General features: G+C 35.8%; 1 protein-coding gene across 1 annotated transcript in view; it reads right to left on the bottom strand.

The window, feature by feature from the left end:
- LOC140137557 (potassium voltage-gated channel subfamily KQT member 1-like) overlaps window positions 1-24,563 on the bottom strand; it is a 476,223-nt gene that overhangs the window by 1,813 nt on the left and 449,847 nt on the right. The window contains exons 13-14 of the mRNA XM_072159271.1: window positions 8,298-8,433; window positions 1,140-1,192 (exon numbers count right to left, since the gene is read on the bottom strand). Of these exons, the coding sequence (XP_072015372.1) occupies window positions 1,140-1,192; window positions 8,298-8,433 (189 nt within the window). The remainder of the gene's footprint in view (window positions 1-1,139; window positions 1,193-8,297; window positions 8,434-24,563) is intronic.

The following is a 24,563-nucleotide window of genomic DNA, read 5'->3' as shown; positions in this document are numbered from 1 at the left end:
TTAGTAAATGCAAACTATAGGTATGCTTATTTATCCTAAGTCATATTTAAGTAATTTGTAAGGGTAGGTAATCAACACTGCCATTAAAACAGATGGAATAGGTGAAACAAACAACAGAGAAATTTTGTAAACATATTTCATCAAAAAATAATAGGAATTATTTGTATTAAATGCTTGAAAGAGTAATTTCCAGTAACTAAATAGCGCCACCAATCTTGTCATAAATAGATACATTTTATATCCAAAAAAGCTGTACAAAATGCTTTGAAAGTGAATAATGTTGTAAATAAGGAGAAATTAAAGTTGAAAATGACTTAAAAGTATCTGTATACATTAGCATGATACCGCTGTCAGCTGTTTAAGCCTAAAATTAGGTAGTACATGATCTTTTGATTGAAAAACTAATGAATGATCACATCAAACAACCGTGATTACACTTTGGAAAACTGCTAAAGACACTGACATTTCTTAACATTCCATGGGGCAAGGGGTTTGGCAGTTTTTCTGTTGTTGATACAAAAATGTTCCAAGACTTTTTTCCATCATTGCGACATTTTACCGTCCAAGTACTACATAATTTGTATTTTACAGTCACAATAAAGGTGGCCAACCTGATTGACAACCTCATCCCCTCACTTTATCCAATCAAATCAGGTGAAAGCTTATATTTTTCTCATTAACATATTAAATTTGGTGTTCCAAATCCGTATATTTCCAAACAAATCATCAAAAAAACTGTTGAGTTAGTCTTAACTGTGGTATACCACGTTTGAGACTAATTCTACAGGGTTTTTTTTATGATATCTTCGGAAATACACTGATTTGGAACTCCTCATTTTAGTATATTAATGAGAAAAATCGGATCTCTCATTTAATATCAATTTATTACATGAATATTATTAATAAAATCATTGTAGACTATATTATCATGATTATCACACTGTATCAATGTCAATAATTCCATAAGGAATTAGTCCCATTTACAAGAAACATTAACATGTTCTTTTTGCATGAATGCTTGAAAGGGATGACATTTTATGTTATACATCAATTTTAAAGAATTCCATTTTCCAAATATATCAGGTCACTTTCCTTTGAGTCACAAAAATATTAATTTTTAAAACTTATGAAATGCTTACCTGATTTTCCAAGTTAGTTAATCTTGATATCATGGTCTGTCGTTTTTTGTCAGCTGGTGGTAAGAGACAAGACATAAAACAACAACATCAGATCAATTTGGCAAGGTACAAGCAGTATACTGGTGACAAAGAGTTAAGGGGACCTAATACCTAGAATATGGGCCTATGGGACCTGATGAGTGTATTCTAATTCAAATATAAAATATATCAGTAACAGTTAATGGCTGCCACCCGAAGATATTAGGACAAAAGGGTTAGGTTTAGGAAGACTTGTAGTACTGGGACCCACCATAAGTACGCGTACGGGTCCCAGGCCATGGGTACAAATCCCACGTCATGGGTACAGGTACGGGTCCCAGTCCATGAGTATGGGTACGGGTCCGAAGCCAAAATACAGCGCGAGTACGGTTACGAAGCCATGAGTATTGGTACAGGTACGGAAATTGGGACTCGAGTACGGGTACAAGTACGGGTACTACAAGTCGGGGATTAGATTTTAGGGTTAGCATTATATTTTGGGGGTTTTAGGGTTAGGATTAGGCCTAGGGATGGCAGCCATTGTTAATCTATAATATATCTTCTTGTGCATGTAAACTAACTAGCTAGAAATTCCAAACCTTTATGCAATAAAGGCAAAAATGTGTGTTTTGTTTTTACTTTGAATATATATCACAACCAAAGGATGTCAGAAGAACCTTTTTAAGTACAGTATACAATTTTACCGAGGCACTGAATCTACCTCATGAATGTGCCAGTTGCATGATGAGTGCAGCAATACAGCAATAAAAGACTGATATAATTAGGTCTATGGAACTAATGAAACACTTTGAAAACAGTTTTCTTACAGGGTGGCCTAAAATCATTGGTAGCTTGTCCATGCAACAGTTTGCATGTTGCTGTTTTGCTTATGTGTTTTTGACATTTTTATTTGCCAATTAAAAACAAAATAACAATTTTGTAACATTTTTGTGTTTTAAAAATTTTGCCAAAAATCTGGGCCTCATATATATTAACATGTCAAATTTCGGTAGAAAATTGCTATTAATATGGGCCCAATTCCAGAGGAACGTCCTTATCTTAATTAAATCTCTGGACCAGTAGTAAACATTTTAGACACCCTGTAGCAAATCTACTACCAGGATATGCTATGGCCCAGTTTTCACACTCCAAATCATCATCAATACCATGTATCCGCTCACTAAAATGTAATTCACCCTAAAGCTCTCTATTGATGTTGTTAATACAAAATGTGTTGGGTGTTAAGAGCGCTTTCCAGGAAATAAGTCTCCAATCTACCTCAAAAGTAAATTAACCTGCTTTATGCACAATAATTGATATAAATATCTACAAATGTATGAAATTTTACATTCTCATGACTCTTGATTGACTGTTACTATGACAATAAAGGGTCTCATATGTGTACTTCATTTTGAAGATGTCATTTTGTTTCCAATGTTCAGAGTGTGATCAAGTTGTATGGAATTTAGTTGAAATGTATGTCTTTTTTCTGTTTGAGAGACAGTGAGAAAGAAAAATGGACTATTCTAGTTGAATTCCACACACCCCTTATACTATGGCAGACATTACCTTAAATCTACACACAGGGAGTGTGAATTTCTAACGGGGTTGAATTCGTGATTCCTTATGAAATCTACACCCTGTGTGGGAGATTAAGGTCATATCTTCTATAGGGGTGTGTGGATTTCAACTGGAATGGCCCAATAAGGGGGTGAGTGAGTGAGAGAGAAAGAAAGCATGCCATATTATGTCTGTGGGGGTGTGTGTGTGTTCATGATGGGAATAGTTTAATTACTGCGTTTGATATTAATAAACAGCAACAATTAAATAATTTGATTTTTCCTTTTAAGGGTAGACTAGGTATTGTTGGTCGATTTTCATTATCTAAATCAATATATTATTGAAAAATAACACCTTGATGTTTTGCAAAAGTTCATTCTACAAATCATATACTTTGAAAACTTGCTTGATTTATTGTTGTTAATGAGTTATGTGCATTTCACAAAGGTGTTGTTGTTTCAGCCCTCTTTACAACATAACTCAAGAACCACAGGACCTACAAAAGTATATCTGTGATATTTAAATTCTTCTACACACTCGTTATGAAATGATCAATGCAATTTTTGCCAAAGCTCATTACCATTCGCAAGATGCTGTGAACTACCAAATCGTAACAGTTTAAAATAGCATCTCACCTTAATCACTTGCTCCATTTTGAATCTAGGTTCACACTACGTCTCAGTAAATCTTAATCAAGACCAATTAAATAACACGCAATGGGCTATTCCAGCTGAAATCCACACTACCCCTGTGGAAGATTTGGAAGAGTATGTTTTTCAAATGTAATTGGTCAGAGGTAATCATTTTGAAACCCATACTCCCCCTGTATTATGGCTTTACCTTTATCTTCCCCAATTGGAGTGAGTATTTCAAATGGAAGTTACCCAACTGTTTATTCAATTTGAAACTCATACTCCCTCTGTGGAAGACTTTAGCTAAATCTTCCACAGGGGTAGTGTGGATTTTAAATGGAATAGCCCAATTTAACAACTCTCCCTCAAATGTACCGATGTAAACTTTGTTTAATTCTTTTTAATTGCAACTAAATACCAAAATCTCACTGGAATTCAGCTGTTAAGTACACACCACAAATCTCATGAAAATCATTTATAATTGCAAATATTAAGAAATACAGAAAAACGGATATTATCTAGGCCAAAGGGGTCACCCTTTCAGAGAAATGCCCCCATGCATGACTGACAAGCGATGAGCTTACTAAATTATGCACAAATTTGTTAAGCATTCATGAAAACTAAACACACAAAGGACTCATGTGACATTAATCATTGTGTGTTCTTAGTAAAAATGAGTTGTTATCAGGGTAATGAAACCATAAGCACGATCATATTAAGATCTTGATATTTTTAATGATAGCAATATTAATATGCGCAGGCAAATGCCAGATGTGTAAAATTTGATTTAAAGTTTTTTAAAGATTTAAAGTTGGGTTTTTTTGTTGGTTGGTTTTCGGTCGATCCTTCATGTAATTATTTTGTGTAAGCTAATCCTAACCCTAATCCTAAACTAACCCTAACCCTAATTTCGTGTATAACTACATGAAGGAGTAACCTGGTTTTCTTTGTTACTTACTATGATTTCTTTTGCTCTTTGATTTTCTTTCCTCTTTGTATTTATCTCTACCTCTCTCTTTGCAGGCCTACTGGTTTGCAAAATATATACACCATACAGTAGTAATAAGTATGCATCTCTTCCAGGGTTTCTTCACATACACTCACACCCACACACACACAAATTCAAATATCGAGAGAAAGGAAGAAAGACAGAAATAAAGAAAGAAAGAATGAAAGAGAGAAAGACAGAAAAGAAAAAAAAAAAAAAAGAATGAAAGTGAAAGCCAGAAAGATCTTGCAGAGAAAGAAAGAAGTGAAAAAAAAACAGAAGGAAAGAAAACAAAAGGAGAAAAGTCAGAACAGAAAAATAAAAAGTATTATGCTTTCAGGCAAGACCATGCTTTGTGATTCAGGTATAATAGGATAAACATAAAGTGCAGTTGGATTTTTATGTGTAACATATTAATTTCAGCTCTCTTATTATCTTTGTGTTTTTGTTAAATGTACATGGATGCTTGATAATTGCATAAGTGAAAATCAACAAACATTTTTTCTTTGCCATTCTCTACAGACAAGTATATTGCTACACAAAATAGACATTGACTAGTTCAGCCAATTAATTGACTAGTTCAGCCAATTATTCTGCAGAGGAAACTTATTATTACTCAGTGAAAACAAATCATCCTGCAGTGAAAGCTAAACATCAGCAGTGATGGCTAATCATCCTGCAGTGAAAACTAATCATCCTGCAGTGAAAGCTAAACATCAGCAGTGAAAGCTAAACATCAGCAGTGATGGCTAATCATCCTGCAGTGAGAACTAATCATCCTGCTATCATGCAGACCAAATCAACCATCAGTAGTGCAACCTAATCATCAACCGTGAAAACTAATCATCTTGCTGGGAACAAATTATCATATTGGATTGAACGAACAACTACTTTATCCTGCACTAACAACAGCTAAATAATCAGCTACAAAAGCCATTCATCCTGAAGTGAAATATTAATTATCCTGCAGTGAACAACTAATCATCCTTCAGTGAAAGTCATTCTGCAGTGAAATCTAATCAACCTGCAGTGAAAGCCAATTATAATGCAGTGACAACTAATCATCATCTTAGTTAACATCCTCCAGTGAAAGTGCAATGAAAAGCCAATTACCAGCAGTGAAGGCCATCATCCTACAGTAAAAACTAAGCATCCTGCTGTGAAAACTAACCATCCTACTATGTGAAAATTAAGCATGGGTATTGAAATCTAATCATCAGCAGTGAAACCTGGGGAAATAATTATACTGGACAAGAGTGAAAGACTGTCCTCATGACATCTCACAGGAAAAACTAATTACCCTGCTGTTGAAACTAATTATCTGGCACTGAAGACTAATCACCTTTCAATGAAAACAAATTATCCTGCAGTGAACTCTTATCATCTCAGTGAAAATGAAGAATCCTATAATGAAATCCTATCATTCTTCTGTGAAGTTTAATTATACTGCAGTGAAAGTGAATCATCGTGGACTGAAAACTAATCATTAGTGAAAGCTGTCAACCTACAGTGAAAGCCAATCATCCTGCAGTGAAAGTCAATCATTCTGCAGTGAGAACTATGATCACACTCCTATGAAAGCTAATCATTAATAAATAATAAAAGCTAACCATCCTGCAATGACACCACTTATATTACAATAAAATCTATTCATCCTGTTGTGAAACCAATCATCCTGCAGTAAAAGCCAATCATCATGCAGTAAAAGTCAATCATCCTGCAGTAAAAGTCAATCATCCTGCAGTAAAAGTCAATCATCCTGCAGTAAAAGTCAATCATCCTGCAGTAAAAGTCAATCATTCTGCAGTGAGAACTATGATCACATTCCTATGAAAGCTAATCATTAATAAAAGCTAACCATCCTGCAATGACACCACTTATATTACAATAAAATCAAATCATCCTGTTGTGAAACCAATCATCCTGCAGTAAAAGCCAATCATCATGCAGTAAAAGTCAATCATCCTGCAGTAAAAGTCAATCATCCTGCAGTAAAAGTCAATCATCCTGCAGTAAAAGTTAATCATTCTGCAGTGAGAACTATGATCTCACTCCTATGAAAGCTAATCATTAATAAAAGCTAACCATCCTGCAATGACGCCACTTATATTACAATAAAATCTAATCATCCTGCTGTGAAACCAATCATCCTGCAGTAAAAGTCAATCATTCTGCAGTAAAAGTCAATCATCCTGCAGTAAAAGTCAATCATCCTGCAGTAAAAGTCAATCATCCTGCAGTAAAAGTAAATCATCCTGCAGTGCAAACTTATCATCCAATGGTGAAAATAAACAAATAGTTCATGTCCAGAAATCATCCTGCAAGGTGGACACTGGACAGCTACACTACCAGATACCTATTGCTGCCAACCCCAGAGGTACACTGCTGCCCACTACTTTCTGGCTGATTTAGACCACCAGTCCAGTACCAATCCAGTACCAGTGTGTGTACTGTACATGTGATTCCAGTGTGTGTATTCTACACGGTAGTACCTACACGGTTACTCTAGAGTACCAAAGAAGTAGCTGGGCAGCAGTATACCTCTGGGGTGGCAGAAATAGGAATCTGGTGTGTAGAAATGTGCTGCAGTTAAACACCAATACTCTTGCAACATGACAACTCAATATACAAATTATAACAATTATACAGAAGCAAATTACATACCAGTAAAAACAATAAATCTTACTGGATTTACATTCAACATACCCTCCAGTATTATATCATGAACGGTGCAGTGCATTTAAAATGTGGTAACAAAATATTAAAAATTTTATACTGAGAAACTGATCCCACAATTTTAGACAATCCCACAAGCAAGCAATAAACATAACTTAACCCCCTGAGCACTACCTTCCGATCTCACATTGCCTCTGATTGGTCAATTATGTGACATCTTTATTTTAATTGCCAATCAGAATGGAGTTTTGCAAATAATTCATCCCAATTTTTTTGTGGGGTGAAATTATTGTAACAATGTTGCTGATTGGTCCAACTGATAATGAAAACTTCTTTTTGACCAATAGGCAGGTAGTTCTCATGGGATTAACAAAATAATCGGCTCATGCAGACATTATTGTCTCTTTTTATGCTGGTTATGCTGGAATTGATACCAACCCTGACTTGGTGCACAACTGTGCTGAACATAACTTGACGATGCTTGGGCGTGGCAATGTGTATAATTTTGAGCAAAGGAGAGGGGTAGTTAGACTTGCAATTAAAAAGGTACATTGAAGGTCATACTGATCTATATAATAGTATTATTCACTAAATAATGTCTAAGTGTATTATTTAATTAACAATGACACCTCACTTGATCGAATATCATGGAGTAAAACTGAATTTCCAATATTTTGCTTCATAAATGCAGACTGCAAAAGAATTAAGGTACCAGTTAAGTTCACCCCTGTATATCCTACACAAAGACAGATATGTGTAAAATTAAAATAAGCAGCCAGTACCTGTTCTCATTAGCTCTGATTTAAGATCTCATTTGTTGAAATTGGTTAAGAATTAAAGAAACAGTGATCTAAAACCTAAGGAAGGAACAAAATCAAATTTTATGTTCTAATCAATGAAAGTACTGCACTAGTTTTAATGCGCTAATCAGTGGAAAGCATTGCACTAGTTCTCTTGTTCGAGAACGCTTTGTGTACAAATCAATAGACATGCAATGGAGCAAATTGCAACTTTTGAATTTGTATCTTCCTTGGGTTTTTGGATTATTGTGTCTTTATTTCTTGAATGATTTCAACAGATGAGGTCTTGAATTCGAGCTAAAATATGCAGCTATGGTTCTAATTATAACATACCTGTCTTTGTTTAGGATATACAGAGGTAATAAATAACTGCTACTTTAATTGTTTTGCAGTGTGTATGTATAGCAATACCGTTTACATAAATTTTCATGGGAAACCTAAGACTCTTCAATGTACCTTTTGCAATTCAGATAGTTATACTTACAAGTAATATAAGCCTGCGGTTTGCCTACGGTTTGGTCTAGTCTTCTCTGGAGTTCCTTTATTCTAACCATCATGTTTAGATGACCCTGTGAGTACTGTTCTATGACGTCTCGCACATCATATGGCTTGCGTGCTTGCTGGATGGAGGGATGAACACAAGTCAGAAAAATTGAACATTTATATATTAACAATATTTTTTCTTCCTTAAATCTGCAGGTGTAAGGTGACAAAACAAACCCTGTTCTACAGACCTGACAGACACATTTTTGCTGTGTTTTGGGGATTAAAAAAACACACCTGTATGCGAGTAAAAACAGCCGGTTTTTGGCCAAAGTATGTTGATTTTGACAGAAATTTTTTGCCAAAAATTCAGACAATTTTAAAAATATGTTTGCAAAAAGTTTAGATTTTGAAAGCTTTTTGAGATTCGTTAAGGTCATTTAGTTCCTTCCTGAAAAAAACGACAACAACCGACCAACCCCACTTGGAAAAGTCTGTCAGCGTATAAAACAGGGTGTTTTTTCCATCGCCTCTCCATTCAAGATGTTACAAGTGATCACATTGGTACAGGCTTTGAAATTTTTTCATAGATATCGCATATTGTTCAATGTTGGCTTTGCATACAATGATGAGGTGTCCACTAATTTGGTCCATATACATGACAACCCAACATGGTGGCTATTCCATACTATTTGACATAGACTATAAAAGTCCTTACTCTCTGTGGCTATTCCTGGGGAGGGTACTTGCATATCAGGGGCTGGGCTATGGGAATATACATGTGTTGCTTTGACAGCCACTTTCACAAGCTGATCAGCTGCTCTAAATTTTCCATATTTCAAAGCCTGCTTCAGTTTATATGCCCTCGATTTTGTAGCTCCCTTTATATTTTACGTACTAAGCCACAATTGACATCTTTTAACACATTTAAAAAAAAGTTGCATAAAAAATGTATAGTGAAAATTTCCACTTTAACGGTAACAATCCCCCTCCAGCAGCCACTATTGAATTGGTTGTCGGCGCAATAATAACAAGGTTCCACATCCTTAATCCTGCATTCTACCTTATAACAACCCAAATCAAATCTTTGCTAAATCTACATGTATTATCTTTCTCATCTATATTAACATCAAGAAAGAGGCTGTGGAATTAAAAGCTAATTTACACTGAGAACGGCTGTCGTGCTCCCGTCTCGGATGAGGACTTCTTAATATTGGGCTATTCCATTTAAAATTCATACTACCCATGTGGAAGATGTTAAAATATCTTCCACATGGGGAGTATGAATTTCAAATGGAATGAACCCATTAGGCAGCTCCATTTGTACTTCATATACCCTCTGAGAAAGTATCAACCTAACTTCTTCCATGGAGGGAGGGAGGGTGGGTTTCAAATAGACTTGGTTAATGTGCTATTCCATTTGAAATTTATATTCCCTCTGTGGAAGATATTTCCAAAATCTTCCACAGGGGTAGTGTGTATTTTAAATGGAATAGTCCATTCTGTTTCCTAATTTCAAGATCTGAGCAGATGACTTTGTTTTCACTATTTTTGTGATAATTTTTAAAGATTTGCCTCAAAAGTTCCTTCCTTCCTATATAGATATATGTGCTGTACCTCAATGCATAAATACTAAAACACAGGCTTTGTGTGCATAGTTTACCTATGCATGATCCTGGAACTAACATTGACTGCAGATATCAGAACCGGGGATCAAGTCCCCCTCCTCATTTTGAGTAGCACTCATCCAGGCTTTTTGACAAATTAAAACGAGTGACTTCTTTCTTGTATTGTAACAAGGGATACCCCAGTAGAATAGCAAGGAATTTTTTCCAGAGAAGGGCAAGGAGGGAGGAAAATTCTACAAAAATAGTCTAAAAAAACATCTATGGGAGGGGGTAGGCAAGATAATTCCAATAGGGGGCAGCTTTATCATTACCATTTGGTTCTTTATAATTACCCCCGGGTTATTACCATTACCATTGAGAGACTGAATCCGGATTAAAATATCTTTACTTGTTGTTCATGAGCGGTTAGTGAACTTAAAACTTCCTATAAAATTCTTACTAAACATTAATATTAACATCTCAAGTTCTGAAACATCCTAAAAAAAATATGCTTGAAATTGGGAGAGACAAACATTGTCTGACAAATTGTCTCCAAAGGAAGTAAGCTGGGATGGGAAACTGGTATATATGCCTAATCATGATTGATTGTCTGACACAATACCCCCAAGGAGAAACCTATGGTAACATACAAGCATACACAATTTGAATGTATGTATGAAAATAATAAATCTGCTTTAATGCTCTGCGTGCTAGCCATGCGCTTCAATGGAAAAAGTTCAAGTTTTGACATATTTTCTCAAAATATCAAGAACTATCTTTAGAACTACTGAATCAATACTAGGCTTGTTTGTACTCATTTTAATGCATTTTTCATGCTGATTCCAAATATGGTCATGAAAATTTACATTTCTGAATTTTATTAATTTTTCAAACTTTAATTTTTTTCAAACTTGTCGTCTGCAGTCGACACCCGCGTGAAGAGATTTAACATTTCCCATGCATATGCTTTCATAATGAAATATTTCATCAGAATTACATGAGTGAGTGGTATAATCCCACGGTGGCATTATCAGTTAATTGGTATGTTTTCACAACCTTTGCATGATTTCTGATGGGAAAATATCTTCAGGTGTTGATGAGAATAGTGGTGAAGGTATACAGAGTCATCTTTTCTTAGGCATCCCTATGGCATTATCTGGTATGTGAGGTTTCTAAGTAATTGATGTGTACTTTATGTCTTGCCTACTGTGCTATCGTAATGAAACCGAGAATGGTGTCATGGCATTCTGCATTATTCATGGACAAAAATGAGATGGACATATAATTTTAAGCATACAATTATGTACATTATGGGTTCCAGTGAAATTACCATGCTTGCATTGGATGAAATTGACTAGGGATGTAAACGGGCAATCAGTGGCGGCGCCATGAGGAGTGGGGGAAATGAGGGGGGAAATGCCCCCCAGCCAGAACTTTTTCCTCCTGTTGCCTCCCAGTAAAAACCCAAAATTACGAAAATTTCACCTTTTTGCGGTAATTTTGTGATGTGATGTTTTGTGATGTGTGTGTTGATTTTGCCCCCCCTGAAATTCACTTTGCCCCCTCAGTGCCCCCCTCCCCCCCGAAAAAATTCCTGGTGCCACCACTGTGGGCAACATATCCATTTTCTGAGAATCCATCTGGTCCTTGGACAGGTGGCTGAGGGCTTGCATGGCAATGTGTGCGGGTATTGAACATTTGGGGGGGGGGTTGTCCGGGGAATAGGCTGGAGGGTATCACCCCTCGTAAGTTTTTTGGCTCTTTTTATGATGAATTACTAGTAATTCAAAATAATTAGGCTGATTACACTAAAGCCTGATTGGCTCACTGAATCATGTCATGAAAGCTATGAAACATCAACACCTCATTCACTAAAAATTGCTAACCAAGCTTAGCACTACTTTCGGGCTCTGTTGCTTTTATATACTATCAATTGAACGCCTCACACTACGCTTTCGCCAAGTCCATGAGGGCCACATACTGCGGCTAACCAAGCTGTGCAGCTGTGTAGCATGGCCCAGTTCTTTTTACAGGATAACCAAACCATGTGTGTGGATCAGTGCAAGAGTGTGCCATTCTTTATTGCCAGCTACTGTAAATGCAGTCTCTCCCAGATGGGTTTTACACCAGCTATTAAAATACTCTACGTGTTAGCCATAGGCTTCAACATAAAAAGTCCAAGTTTTGAGATATTTCCTCAAAATATCAAGAGCTATCCTAAGAACCGCTAAACCAATACTAGGCTTGTTTGTACTCATTTTAATGCATTTTTCATGATGATTCCAAATATGGTCATGAAAATGAACAATTCTGAATTTTTTAATTAAAAAAAATGAAACTTGTCGTCTGCAGTCGACACCTGCATGGAGAGGGCTGAAAACCCAATTTGTCACTTGTATAAATGGCCACACCAATCATTTGAAACTACAGGTGTGTCCTCATATTTCCAAAAAGCAACAATTTTTATTGGGCTATTCCAGTTAAAATCCACACCAAGACATGACCTTAATCTCCCACACAAGGGGTGTAGATTTCAAATTGAGTCACCCATTCAGGTAACCCCATCTGAAGTTCACACTCCCTGCGTGAAAGATTAAGGCTATGTCTTCCATGGGGGTGTATGGATTTTAACTGGAATAGTCCAAATATCTTGTAATTAATCTTCTCTAATCACCGACACTTTGCTACCTGTTACCAATGCCATTGTATTGAGGTGGCCAACTCAGCTACAGTATACTGCGCAAAATTGCTTTAAAATGATGCAGGAAGTGGACATTCAGAAAATAGACACTTAATTGATTTGATATAGTAGCTATTTTACCGTAACCACATGCACTTTTGATATATGCCCTCATTTAACTCATCTAAAACACCGATTATTTTTCAAAACATTTCCGCCAAATATATAACTGCCTTCTTATCTAAAGTGATTAAATTTTTATGTTGTATATCACCCACTGCCACCTGCTCCATATTGTTGAGGTATTAATTTATACCACATCATTTTTTCAATTTTCAAAAGACAGGAAATATTGTTGAATAAAAACAATTTGCCAGGTAATATCACCTGTTTGCAGCATCCTGAACTTAAAATAAGTATGAATTATATATGTCAAGATATTTGACTCTGTGATATCAAGAATTTGTACCAGAATGTGGAGTATAATTTTTCCAATAGAGAGTTCCCGTGTTTTGGGTTACCCGCCATCTTGGAGGGAAACCTAAACTCCGTTTACAATTTTCAGAATACCAACACTCGCGCAATAATTAGCAAATGTTATTTTGTAGAATGTAGCACCAATAGGGTCATTGACCAAATCAAAGGAATGAGGAATACGGCGGTGCGAATCACGTTATAAACACTATTGTAGTCCGTTCCGCTTGAAAACACGGGAACTCTCTATAGAGGTTGTGTATATGACGTATCATACCGTAAATATGGCGGACTTCTCAAATGCATTCAACAAAAGCATGATTGCAATCTACCGTGGCAGTTCGTCTCACACAAATAACAAATGCACTACGATCACATAGGTTGATGACAACATTTGATTGAATAGACTGCATTGCGCCGTGATTACGGTGAAGGACACCGGTTCAAATCCTTTGTTTGGAGCCAATCGATAAAAGCATACAGGGCCTCTATACATGCTTATACCAAAAAAGCGACATAATATTGTCTATATTTATAATTGTTTTGAAATTAAGTATATTTGGTCAAAGTTAATATTTTGTGTGCAATTTGTTATTGATGTCTTTTAAATTTCTTTAAGTGTTCAATCTTTTTAATGTTTTAATATGTATAAATTGCTTTTTAATTTTACATGCGATTTGGCCATTTGGCAACAATATGTGATTAAAATACCGATAATAATAATTTTAAAAAATCCCTGTTTTACAGACCTAGATTTTACTAAAATTATGTAAAATCAACCATTTTATGTGAAACTTTTATTGATTTTGACTGAAAATGTATGAAAAAAACATTTTCAAAATATGTTTACAAAAAACAACAAAAAATTGATAATTTTTTAAAGAGATTTTTCAAGCTTTCGGTGATATTTTACTGTCATTTCAGCCTCAGAAATAAAAATCCTGACCGACCGTGCTTGAAAAGTCATCCGCATCACAGGTTAACAAACTTTTGCCGTGCTAACATCAGTGGGCCTGATGATGCATCCGAGATAGGATATGTGAAATATTGCCACTCATCAAAACGTAAGTCCAGTAGATCAGATTATAATCTCAAGTTCATAGTTATTGAGTTATGTACGTTTAAAAAAAGTGTTATTGTTTCAGCCCTCTTTACAACATAACTTAAGAACCACAGGACCTATAAAAGTATATCTGTGATATTTGAATTCTTCTACACACTCGTGATGAAATGATCAATGCAATTTTTGCCAAAGCTCACAACCATTCGCAAGATGCTGTGAACTACCAAATTGCAATAGTTTAAAATAGTTGCTAACCTTAAAGACATTTGACTTCACACATGTGACCCTTTGTGAAAGGTTATAATTGATAAAATATTAATGCAATCTACTGAAGACAGCCATTTGTTGTTAGCCCTTCTATCTTTAGTTGATACCAACTATACAATAAACAATAAACAGAATTTATATAGCGCCTTAGCATAAGTATGAACAGAGTGTCAATTATGTTATACATTTACCAAAATACAATACAATTACAAGCTACAAACGCAATATTCTGTGTGTGGTTTAGTGCATTGATCCTGCGATGCTCTATCTACCATGAAAACAGTACATGACATTGCATTCATGATGTCAATTAAGAAATTTGGCAAAACCAATTAAACGCAACTGTTTTATGGATGATTGAATTGATTTAATATGCGAATCTCACTAATTAAACCTATCTTATATTATATGTGACTCCCTAATGCTACCTTCAATTTGAAGTACAGTCTTAAAATGTTTAATTAAATTTATTATCTAGGGACATAGCTCATTGCTGATGACAAGTGTAATGAACTTCACTGAAAGTCAAGGTTGCATTTTGGTTGAAATATTACTTATGTTGAATTTACAGTTCTATGATGAACTGATAACAATTTTGAGACTCAGTCAATAAGTTCATAGAACAGGTGTTGTATTATAAACTGTGCTGATCGCATATGCAGAAGAGACGCCAATTTACAAGTTACATCGCGTTGCGCTTTAACAATGGTGCGCCATATTATTACATGGCGCGGGTGGAAGTCGCATGACCGTGCAACTAAAAGCAAGGATTGTGCATTGGTTATTTATTTATGTATTTATTTAATCAATTATCAATTTATAATTCATATCTATTGAATGATATGTGGCCTAGACTGCGAGACGACCTCAGACCATGTGAAATTTTTCGTATTGCATGCACAAACAGTAAAAATAGCTCATGAACTTGACATAAGCTTAGAACCCCCTTCCCCCAATGATTTAGGTGCAGGGGTTCAAATACCCTTCCCCCAATACAGTGAAATTTTTTGACTCAGAGGGGCAACTCCACCTTGGACACCCCTCCAGAGCGGGTCATCAACACTAATTTGGTATGTCAGCCCCCACCCCCACGTTGAAAATCTTCCTAAGCCCCTGTTTGATATCCAGGCACGACAGAATTGGAACACTGTAACCTGTTTAATAGACAAACATTGACTGAATGAAAGCTACAAATTGATAGTGCATGGCATTCTGCTTGATTAGTTCACATAATTATTATTAATAAAGTACCAGTCAGCGACATTGAATGCTTTCTGATGCTGTTTTATGAGCTGCAAGTAAATCTGATATTACGTTATTCAGTTGAAATCCATACACCCCCTGTGGAAGACATGACCTTAATCTTCCACACATGGAGTGTGAATTTCAAATGTGGTTACCTGAGTGGGTGACTCCATTTGAAATCTACACCCCCTGTGTGGGAGATTAGGGTCATGTCTTCCATAGGGGGTGTATGTATTTCAACCGGAATAGCGTACTGACACACATTGTAAGCACTCTATCAATAATACAGTCATGTTCTAGTTAGCTCTAGTAAGGGCCACGGTCACTACCCTATCCACAACAAGCTGAGGCGTCAGCTTGGCGCTATGCACGGATATCTCAAACAGAGAGAACTGACTATCTTCTATATAGTAAGAACACTTGGACAGGTGAAAGTTCATTCTGTTAAGACAACTTTTACTTAACGTTTTCCTTCATATACAGTATTGATCAAAGGTCTTCGATCTATAGTTTTTCATGGTATACACAGCCAATTGTCTCGGGCGCGGGTGTAATTGGATGTGCCAATACACGCACAGTTAATTTTGTGTCAAATGGTTGGCAATTACATCCAATCATGTGTCTTAACTGTGGAGACATGCGAATGAACTTGGATGGCCCAGCATTTACCGCTCAAACACACAGGGCCAGCATTATCAAAGACCTTTGATCAATACTGTATTCAATTTGAGACAAAGAATCTCACTTTAATAATACAGATACTAACTACAATGTTAGACAATAGAAGTTGGAATAAAAAATACAATGTGCATCTTGTAATGGTCATATTTTCGTTATTTTTAGAGTGATGGCGCTTTCTTTAGTGTCAAGTCTAACCACTACCCTCACCCCCAATACCTCCCCCTACCCCACCAATCAACGTTTGGTACTACTGAGCGCACATGAATAAGATGTCAGGATTCAACATTGATCGGGGCACAGGGCTCATTTGCAATACCATACTAATTTCATTCCAACCCTTTTGTCCAGACGTTGATCCACAAGCCTCAGCACACTTTACAGGTAGTTCTAGTTTGAGTAAATCACCAGTATGTAGGTATGTTTGGTTGACCAGATTCAAATTAAATCATAATTTTAATAAAATACAAAATTATTATTAAAAAATAAAAAATAAAAAAAAATAAAAATGAATAAATAAATAAATAAATATATAAATAATAGATAAATAAATCATTCAAATAACTAATCGAAAAATAAAATAATATAAATAAATAAATAAATAAATAAATAAATAAATAAATAAATTAAAAAATAAATAAATAAATAAATAAATAAATAAATAAAAAGAAATAAATAAATAAACAAATAAAAAAACACTTTGTTGCCCTTAATTTGAGTTCTGTATGATTTACCAGGTATATTTCCTTTCAATTTTTAATCATTTTGATCACCTGTACATTTCCCATGTCCCTTATTAATTGCCATCCATATAGTGTTGCCATTCCCTTTACATTGTTGCAATAGATCAAAGCACTTTAGCGGCACATAAACGCAGTGACGGTTTTCTACAAAGCTCATCAGTATAAAACTTTTGTAAACAAGTTAATTAATTACTTTGCTATTGTTTGTCCACTCTTCAAAACTAATGAAATAGCACTTCATAAGATCTCTTATGTATATATGTATTTATGTGTATGTATCACCGCAACCGTAATACGGCTCCAGTAAACATCATGTCATGCGGAAAACAAGGCGGTGCACATAAATAGCTCTCTTGGTATTGGCGATTGATATTGATCATACCCAAGTAATCAATACTTTGGTAATTAATTCCAGGTATGAGGGGAAATGTGTTGACTGTGACTGATCATACAATGGTTTCTTTAATTAGTTGATTACTTCGTGGTAAGGAGGTTTCAACTATAGCGATGAACTCAATTACTGTGTCCATGCGGCGTATTTGGGGGCGCGAGCCCCCCGGGGTAAAAGCAGGGGGCGGCCAAAGCGAAGGGGCGGCAGAATAAGAAGGGCAGCTAAAACAGGGGCGGCAAAAAGGAAGGCGGCAAAAAGAATTAGTAAAGAAAAAGGGCGGAAAAATTGAAAAAGTAAAAAAAATTGTGAAAAAAATGTGTTGCTTTTAGGACGCTAGCGCCTAAAATCCTTTTTTTTTTTTTTCTTCACTTTTTCAAACCACCGAAAAAAAAAAAATGGGGTCAACCTTTTCGGGCTGTTGAGGAAGGGGCAGCAAAATTGAAGTTTCTTCAGCCCCCGGGGTAGGAACGGCCACGGTACGCCACTGGTGTCAGTAGGTTTTGACTAAAGCTAACTAATGAAATACCACTTCATAAGATCTCTTATGTATATATTTAGGTATGTATCACCGCAACTGTAATACATCATGTCATGCGGAAAACAAGGTGGTGCACATTATAATAGCTATCTTGGTATATTGGTGATTGATATTGATTATGGGCCAAGTAATCAATAATGGTAATTAATTTCAGGTATTGATTGTAACTGATCATACAATTATGGTTTCTTTAATTATTTGACGACTTCATCATGGTAAGGAGGTTTCAACTATAGAAATGAACACATGCTGCTGATGATGATAATGATGATGGTGATGATGTTGACATAGTTGATGACAACAATGTTCTTGTTGATCATGTTGTTGTTGATGAAGTTGTTGATTAGGATTACAGTCAGTAACAATGGCTATGATGATGATGATGATAGTGATGATGATGATGATGATGATGATGATGATGATGATGATGATGATGATGATGATGATGATAATGATAATGGACTTTTCAACACACTCTCATTAATTCAAATACTTTGAATTTAGATAGTGCATCTATTAAAAAACCAAATTTACCCCAATATTGTTTAGTTTTGAAATTGTGATTGTTTTTCCCAAGTGTAAGGATACTTTATTGGTGCAGTATATTACAAAACTTGCATATCCAGCATTCCTGCCAAAACTATAAGATGAAAAAAAGGTCATGGCACCTTGCAAAAGCTCTCATGTCTATTCCTGAGCCGCAAGGATTCAAATACCCCATTAGAGGAGATTTAAGAAGCCTTATTTGGGCATTAGCTAGCAAGTCAAAGATGTGTGCATAGCCTAATTTCACCATTATTGGTGTGATCAACCCGAAACAAGGTGGAGGTTGATAAAAATTGGTTTCAAGATATGGTCAAAATTCAACGTTTCCTCAGCAACTGGAAAAAAAATCATGATCTCAATGACATTCATAACCCAAATTTTTGTTTTGTGTAGTCTTTAGCATCAAAGGAGCAATAAAAGGACATATAAATGAACCTGCTGTCAAGTACAGGGTGTCCCCCAAAAAACGAGAACCCTCATTGTGCCCTCTTTTTCTCCTATTTCTGAAAAGTTAATCAATTATATTTTGGTATGTAAAGAAACCTGTATTTGTTAGGTTTTATAAACCGAAAGAAACCGAGAAGAGGCATTTTGAAGGTATTCAGTTGTGGACTGGAATTTCTTTTTGGCTGATGAGAGACTTATACTGCTCGATTGATATGATCACATTTTGTGGCCCAAATAAGATTAAATTTAAACATTTAAATTGTTAAATTCAAAGGTCCTTACGAGATGGTGGATTTTGCTCACCAACTACAAACCTAAGAAGATTCACAATTGCATCAAAAATCATACGGATATAGCAATTTGCATTTAAGATCGGGGGCGTACCGGGCACGTCAAGTTTAAAGAAACAGGATAATATTTTTTAATCCAAAAAAATTAGTGCTGTATTTTTCTGGAATAGGGAGTATAGATGAATAAGATTATCATGCTATTTCATAGCACCCTCACCAAATCCAGTACCTTATTTCTAATTCATATCCCAAATTTCAAACCCATAAGAAAACTTCAATCAGTGAAAGTGTGTCGGATCAGTGATTGCTAATGCAGTCTTCTTTGGTTAAACAGTACCTTAATTTCATATATTACATGTCTAATATGCGATGTGCTTCCTATCACCCTTAATGCTCTTCGTGCTAGCCATGCGCTTCAACGGAAAAAGTTGAAGTTTTGAAATATTTTCTCAAAATATCAAGAGCTATCTTAAGAACTACTAAACCAATACTAGGCTTGTTTGTACTCATTTTAATGCATTTTTCATACTGATTCCAAATATGGTCATGAAACTTTACATTTCTGAAATTTTTGAATTAAAAAAAAATTTGAAACATGTAGATCTGCAGTCGACACCCGCATGAAGAGAGTTAACATAATTTCCGGAATTCAAATACACATTTAAAGAACTATATGTGATGTGCTTGATTTCACCCTCGATTTAATTTTCAAAATTAAAATATACATTATTCATGCAGAATATCCATATCCGAGATCACCTTATTTATTCATATGTGACACGATCTGGTCCATGGGGGCCAAAGGAGGCATTTTTGAAAATTGAGTTACTGTAATTATTACATTATGCATACAATAGGCTACCATTTACTGAAAACACTAAAGGTCTAGCATACTTGGTTCTAAAGTTATGAAGTTTTTTGATGTCTATTTTCTTATGTATTTTATTGTTTTTTACTCCATATTTTTGCCTTTATCTCAATTTCAAATTTGCCGCCTTTGGCTCCCATGGACCAGATCGTGTCACATATACAGAGTGTATTTTAAAAAAAAGTTACAATTAAAAAAAAAATTAACAGGAAAAAGGGGATATCTCTACAAATTTCTTAACTGGTGGTGTGTAGCGTGATGCTGGCCAGACCAGGATTTTTTTAAATCCAACTTATCTTGGGATGTAGGTGCTTAAATGGAAGCCATTTTTGGATTTATAAAGCACATTTTTCCAGAGGTTTCAAAGCACTGTAATTTCGCTGCTACTGGAGACATCAGAATTAGATCGTAACAACCAGATCCATTGCAGCCGAAGCCGGTGCAAACCTATCCGCACTTAGATTGTAACACAACGTATTCAATTTAAGATATGTCTTCATGTTTACAAATGTTCACATAAATCGTCCTTCAACGGCTCCGGTTACACGGTCTGCAACAGACAAGACTCTTCTTGCAATACCATTTAGTAAGAAATGTATAGGTGAACAAGCCTTCTCTGTTGCAGGCCCATCACTTTGGAACTCACTTCCGCAGCATGTAAGAAATGCCGGCTCAATTGCAGTTTTCAAAAAACTCTTGAAAACTCATTTGTTTTAATCTGAATTTGTATTTTTGCTTTGCTTTGTATTATATTTCATGTGGTATTATTTGTTGTATTTTGTATGGCGCCTTGATCATACTGGATATTGCGCCTTATAAGAATTTAATGTATGTATGTATGTAACATCCACTAAGTAACTCTCCAGTTCCATAAATTCCATTGGGTGAAGGAAGTTGTTGATAACCAATCAACTAATCACCAATTCCAGTGGTGCAAGGTGAGGGAACAACCACTGCGCCAACTTGCTCCCAGTTGGGTAAATAAAGAGAGCTCTTATACTTTTTTTCTATTTTTCTTCTAAATGTAACATGTTTTGTGATACATACTGTATGCTATAAATCCTATTAAACCCTCTCCATATGGGTGTTGACTGCAGACGACAAGTTTCAAATTCTGTTTTAAATTTTAGAAATGTAAATTGTCATGACCATATTTGGAATTAGCATGAAAAATGCATTAAAATAAGTACAAACAAGCCTAGTACTAGTTCAGTGGTTCCTAAGATAGCTCTCTATATTTTGAAAAAAAAATACTTGGGAGTTTTTAAGCTATTACGGCTAGCACGTAGAACATAAACATTTTGAACAGAAGTATAATCTATGGGCTGCTTCCGGATTAGTACTCAGTGCAATAACAGAAGTGGGTAACATCAAAGATAAACATGTAATTTACCGACTTGGAACCGACACAAAAACTATCCTATGGAGGAATGTTACCTTAGGGCTACATATGCCACTAGTAATGAAGTCACCTATGTTTATCAATTCATACTAACTAGGTGGATCACTAGTAATGAAGTCACCTATGTTTTTCAATTCATACTAACTAGGTGGATTATAACAGGAGCTGGGTTAATACATACAATATTTATGTCTGTAGGCACTGTACTTTGGCTAAAGGTGACTTTCTTCGTTTTAATATCTTAAAGATAAAGGGTCCTATATGTGACCATCCACCACGAAGTGGTAGTAAAGTCGGCTCTAGATTATTTTCTGTTTATTACAGATTTTGAAAGAATACACTTTCAGCTTTACAATGACACCTCAACCAGCTTCATCGGACATCTAGAAGTGAAGTTATGGTGCATCAAAGGTCAAATTCCTAATATATTTTACATAGAAATTCAATACTGTTTTTGATTGTATCTCAAAATGGAAAATGCCGACTTTACGACCAGTTTGTGGTGGATGGGCACATATATGCTTCATCCTGGCAGGGCATAAGATAATGCTTCACCGTAGTACATGGACAATCACAAATAATGGATATGCCAATCTGAGAAATAAATTGTATAAATAGGTAAACAAGCGGGGACCAGCGAGTAATTGGTCCAAGCCCTGTTTAATTTGTGAGACAATCTGGCCCATGGAGGCCAAAGGAGGTATTTTTTGAAATTGAGTTACTATAATTATTACCTTATACAAACATAATATGCTATCATATTACTAAGTGAAAACACCAAAGGTATAGCATATTTGGTTCTAAAGTTCTAAAGTTTTGTGATGTTGATTTTCTTATGTATTTTCTTATTTTTTATGCCATATTCAATTTTTGCCTTTATCTCAAATTTACTGCCATTTTAAACAAAAAATATAAAAAGTTGATATTTGCATTTGAAGCACCACACAAGTAATTTTCACAATGAAAGACTAAAAAACAAAAAGATTGATAAGTTTGGGTCAAAAATATAAATAAAATCAGTTTTTCAAATTAAATAAAAAAATAAATGCTGACATTTATACAGCGCCTTTCATGTGTATTAAAGTACTTTACATTTATTCCGCTGTCGTTAGAATATGTCGGCTGCCATACAATGCCTAAGGCATGCTCATACCATTGGGCGTCGCTCAATGGACAATAGGCTTGTTCAGACAATCGCTTGTAAAGTCACTTGTAAGTACTTTCAAATGTAAACTTGTATGTAGTGCCCGTCTAAACGTACTCGCATATAGCTACATGCAAGTTACTTTCGACGATTTTACATAAGATATCTTACATGTAGCGAGCTACATTCGAATGTAAGGCCAGTGTGAACAAGACTTGCATGTGACTCGCATGTAAGCATGACCTTGATGATCCAATCCTATTGTGATTGTGTATAATCATGGCATAATTTACCAGTGAAGGTCCCGTGTGGACACACACTCGCTTGTAGCATAATTTAATTGCTGGCTTGCATGTAAGTTACATTCGAAAGTAGGCTACCGTCTAAACACACCTAAAATTTCTATTAAACAGCTCCCCATTTGACTCCTGGGTAGAGAGAGGCAAGTGAGGAAAAGCACATTGCCCAAGTGCACAACATGATGGTACTTCAGGGGCTCAAACTCACAACCCTCTGATTGCGCGGTAGCGCCCATACCGCTGCACCACCATGCCAACATATTCTGACTGTCACAAGCGAGTTTGTACTGCAACACTGTAATAGACATGTTCATTGGCACAATGACTTATTGGGTAATAAACCTACACACATTTCCCAAACACTAAGTTGAGTAGGATTGTGCGATGCGCGATGTGATGAGAAGAAATTAATTAATTTCAGATAAATTAGTGATATTACATTTTGAAAAAGTGTCACACAGAAGTGGTTCATATTGCCACTGAACCTGAACACAACTTCTGAGCTACCTCTAGGTCAAAGTTTAACCTTTGACCTCAATACATTTCCCTTTAGGTCAATGTTTTACCTTCACCTCAGTTTATTATGTCCAATTGGAAATTATAACATGGCATGCATACGCAAATTTAGATTTTTTGTATTTCTAAAAGTGTACAAGATTCCTATTGCAGCTGCCTGCACAGGTACACCATCGCCAAGGCACTGGGCAGGTACACTCAGAGTACCTATATAGTAACAATGCTGCTACTGCATAGGACCCATTAGCAGTGGTACTGCACCGGTACTACACCGGTACTCCCCTGGTACTCCACAGTAACAGCCAAGTACCTTGGCGACAGTGTACCTGTGCAGGCGGCCCCGATAGGAATGTAGTAGAGAAATGATAAGTATATAAAAGTTTGTATTTTCAGAAAGAACATGATGCAAGGAATCCAACTAACATAACAGATTCCTGCAAAAATGAAAAGTTTTTGGGAAAATCACAAAAGTTTATTTCACTTGAGTGCATCAAGGAAGGCATACAGGCTACAATAGTCATAAGACATAAGTTAATACTTTCTTCAACTATACACCCAATCTCATTAGCATATCCCACAAGTTTCAAGATGTCTACTTCCTGGGTAAACAATTTATATCAACTATCTCTAGTGTAAGAAATATCAGACCAATTTGCCAAATGGTACTCTAATGTGACTTTGTTATACAATAATTATAATGAATGCATCTGTACAGACGTGTTCTGTGTAGATACAGATCCTCCCAAATGTATTGTACAAGTTGTTATTTCCGCGTACTGTAATATTTATTTATAACATTCGGCCGAAGCTAGGCATTGCCCAATAGTGCTCAGAGGCTACTGAATTAAAGGGATGTCAACCGAATATAAAAGGACAGGGATAGAGGAAGAGGTCCGATTTTAGAAGTAGGAGGAAAATGGGGGCACCTGGAAAAAACCTGCGAGGACGAGCAGGAGGAAAATGGGAGCACCTGGAAAAATCCTGTGAAGACGAGCATGGATCGGCAACCAAAACTCATTTGTGGCAACACAGAGAATTGAACCTGAGCCACAGTGGTGAGAAGATAGTG

Source organism: Amphiura filiformis, chromosome 17 (genome assembly GCF_039555335.1).
Source record: "Amphiura filiformis chromosome 17, Afil_fr2py, whole genome shotgun sequence".
NCBI lineage: Eukaryota > Metazoa > Echinodermata > Ophiuroidea > Amphilepidida > Amphiuridae > Amphiura > Amphiura filiformis.
Note: the sequence above shows the minus strand (reverse complement) of the source record. Positions and strands in the feature narration are given on the sequence as shown.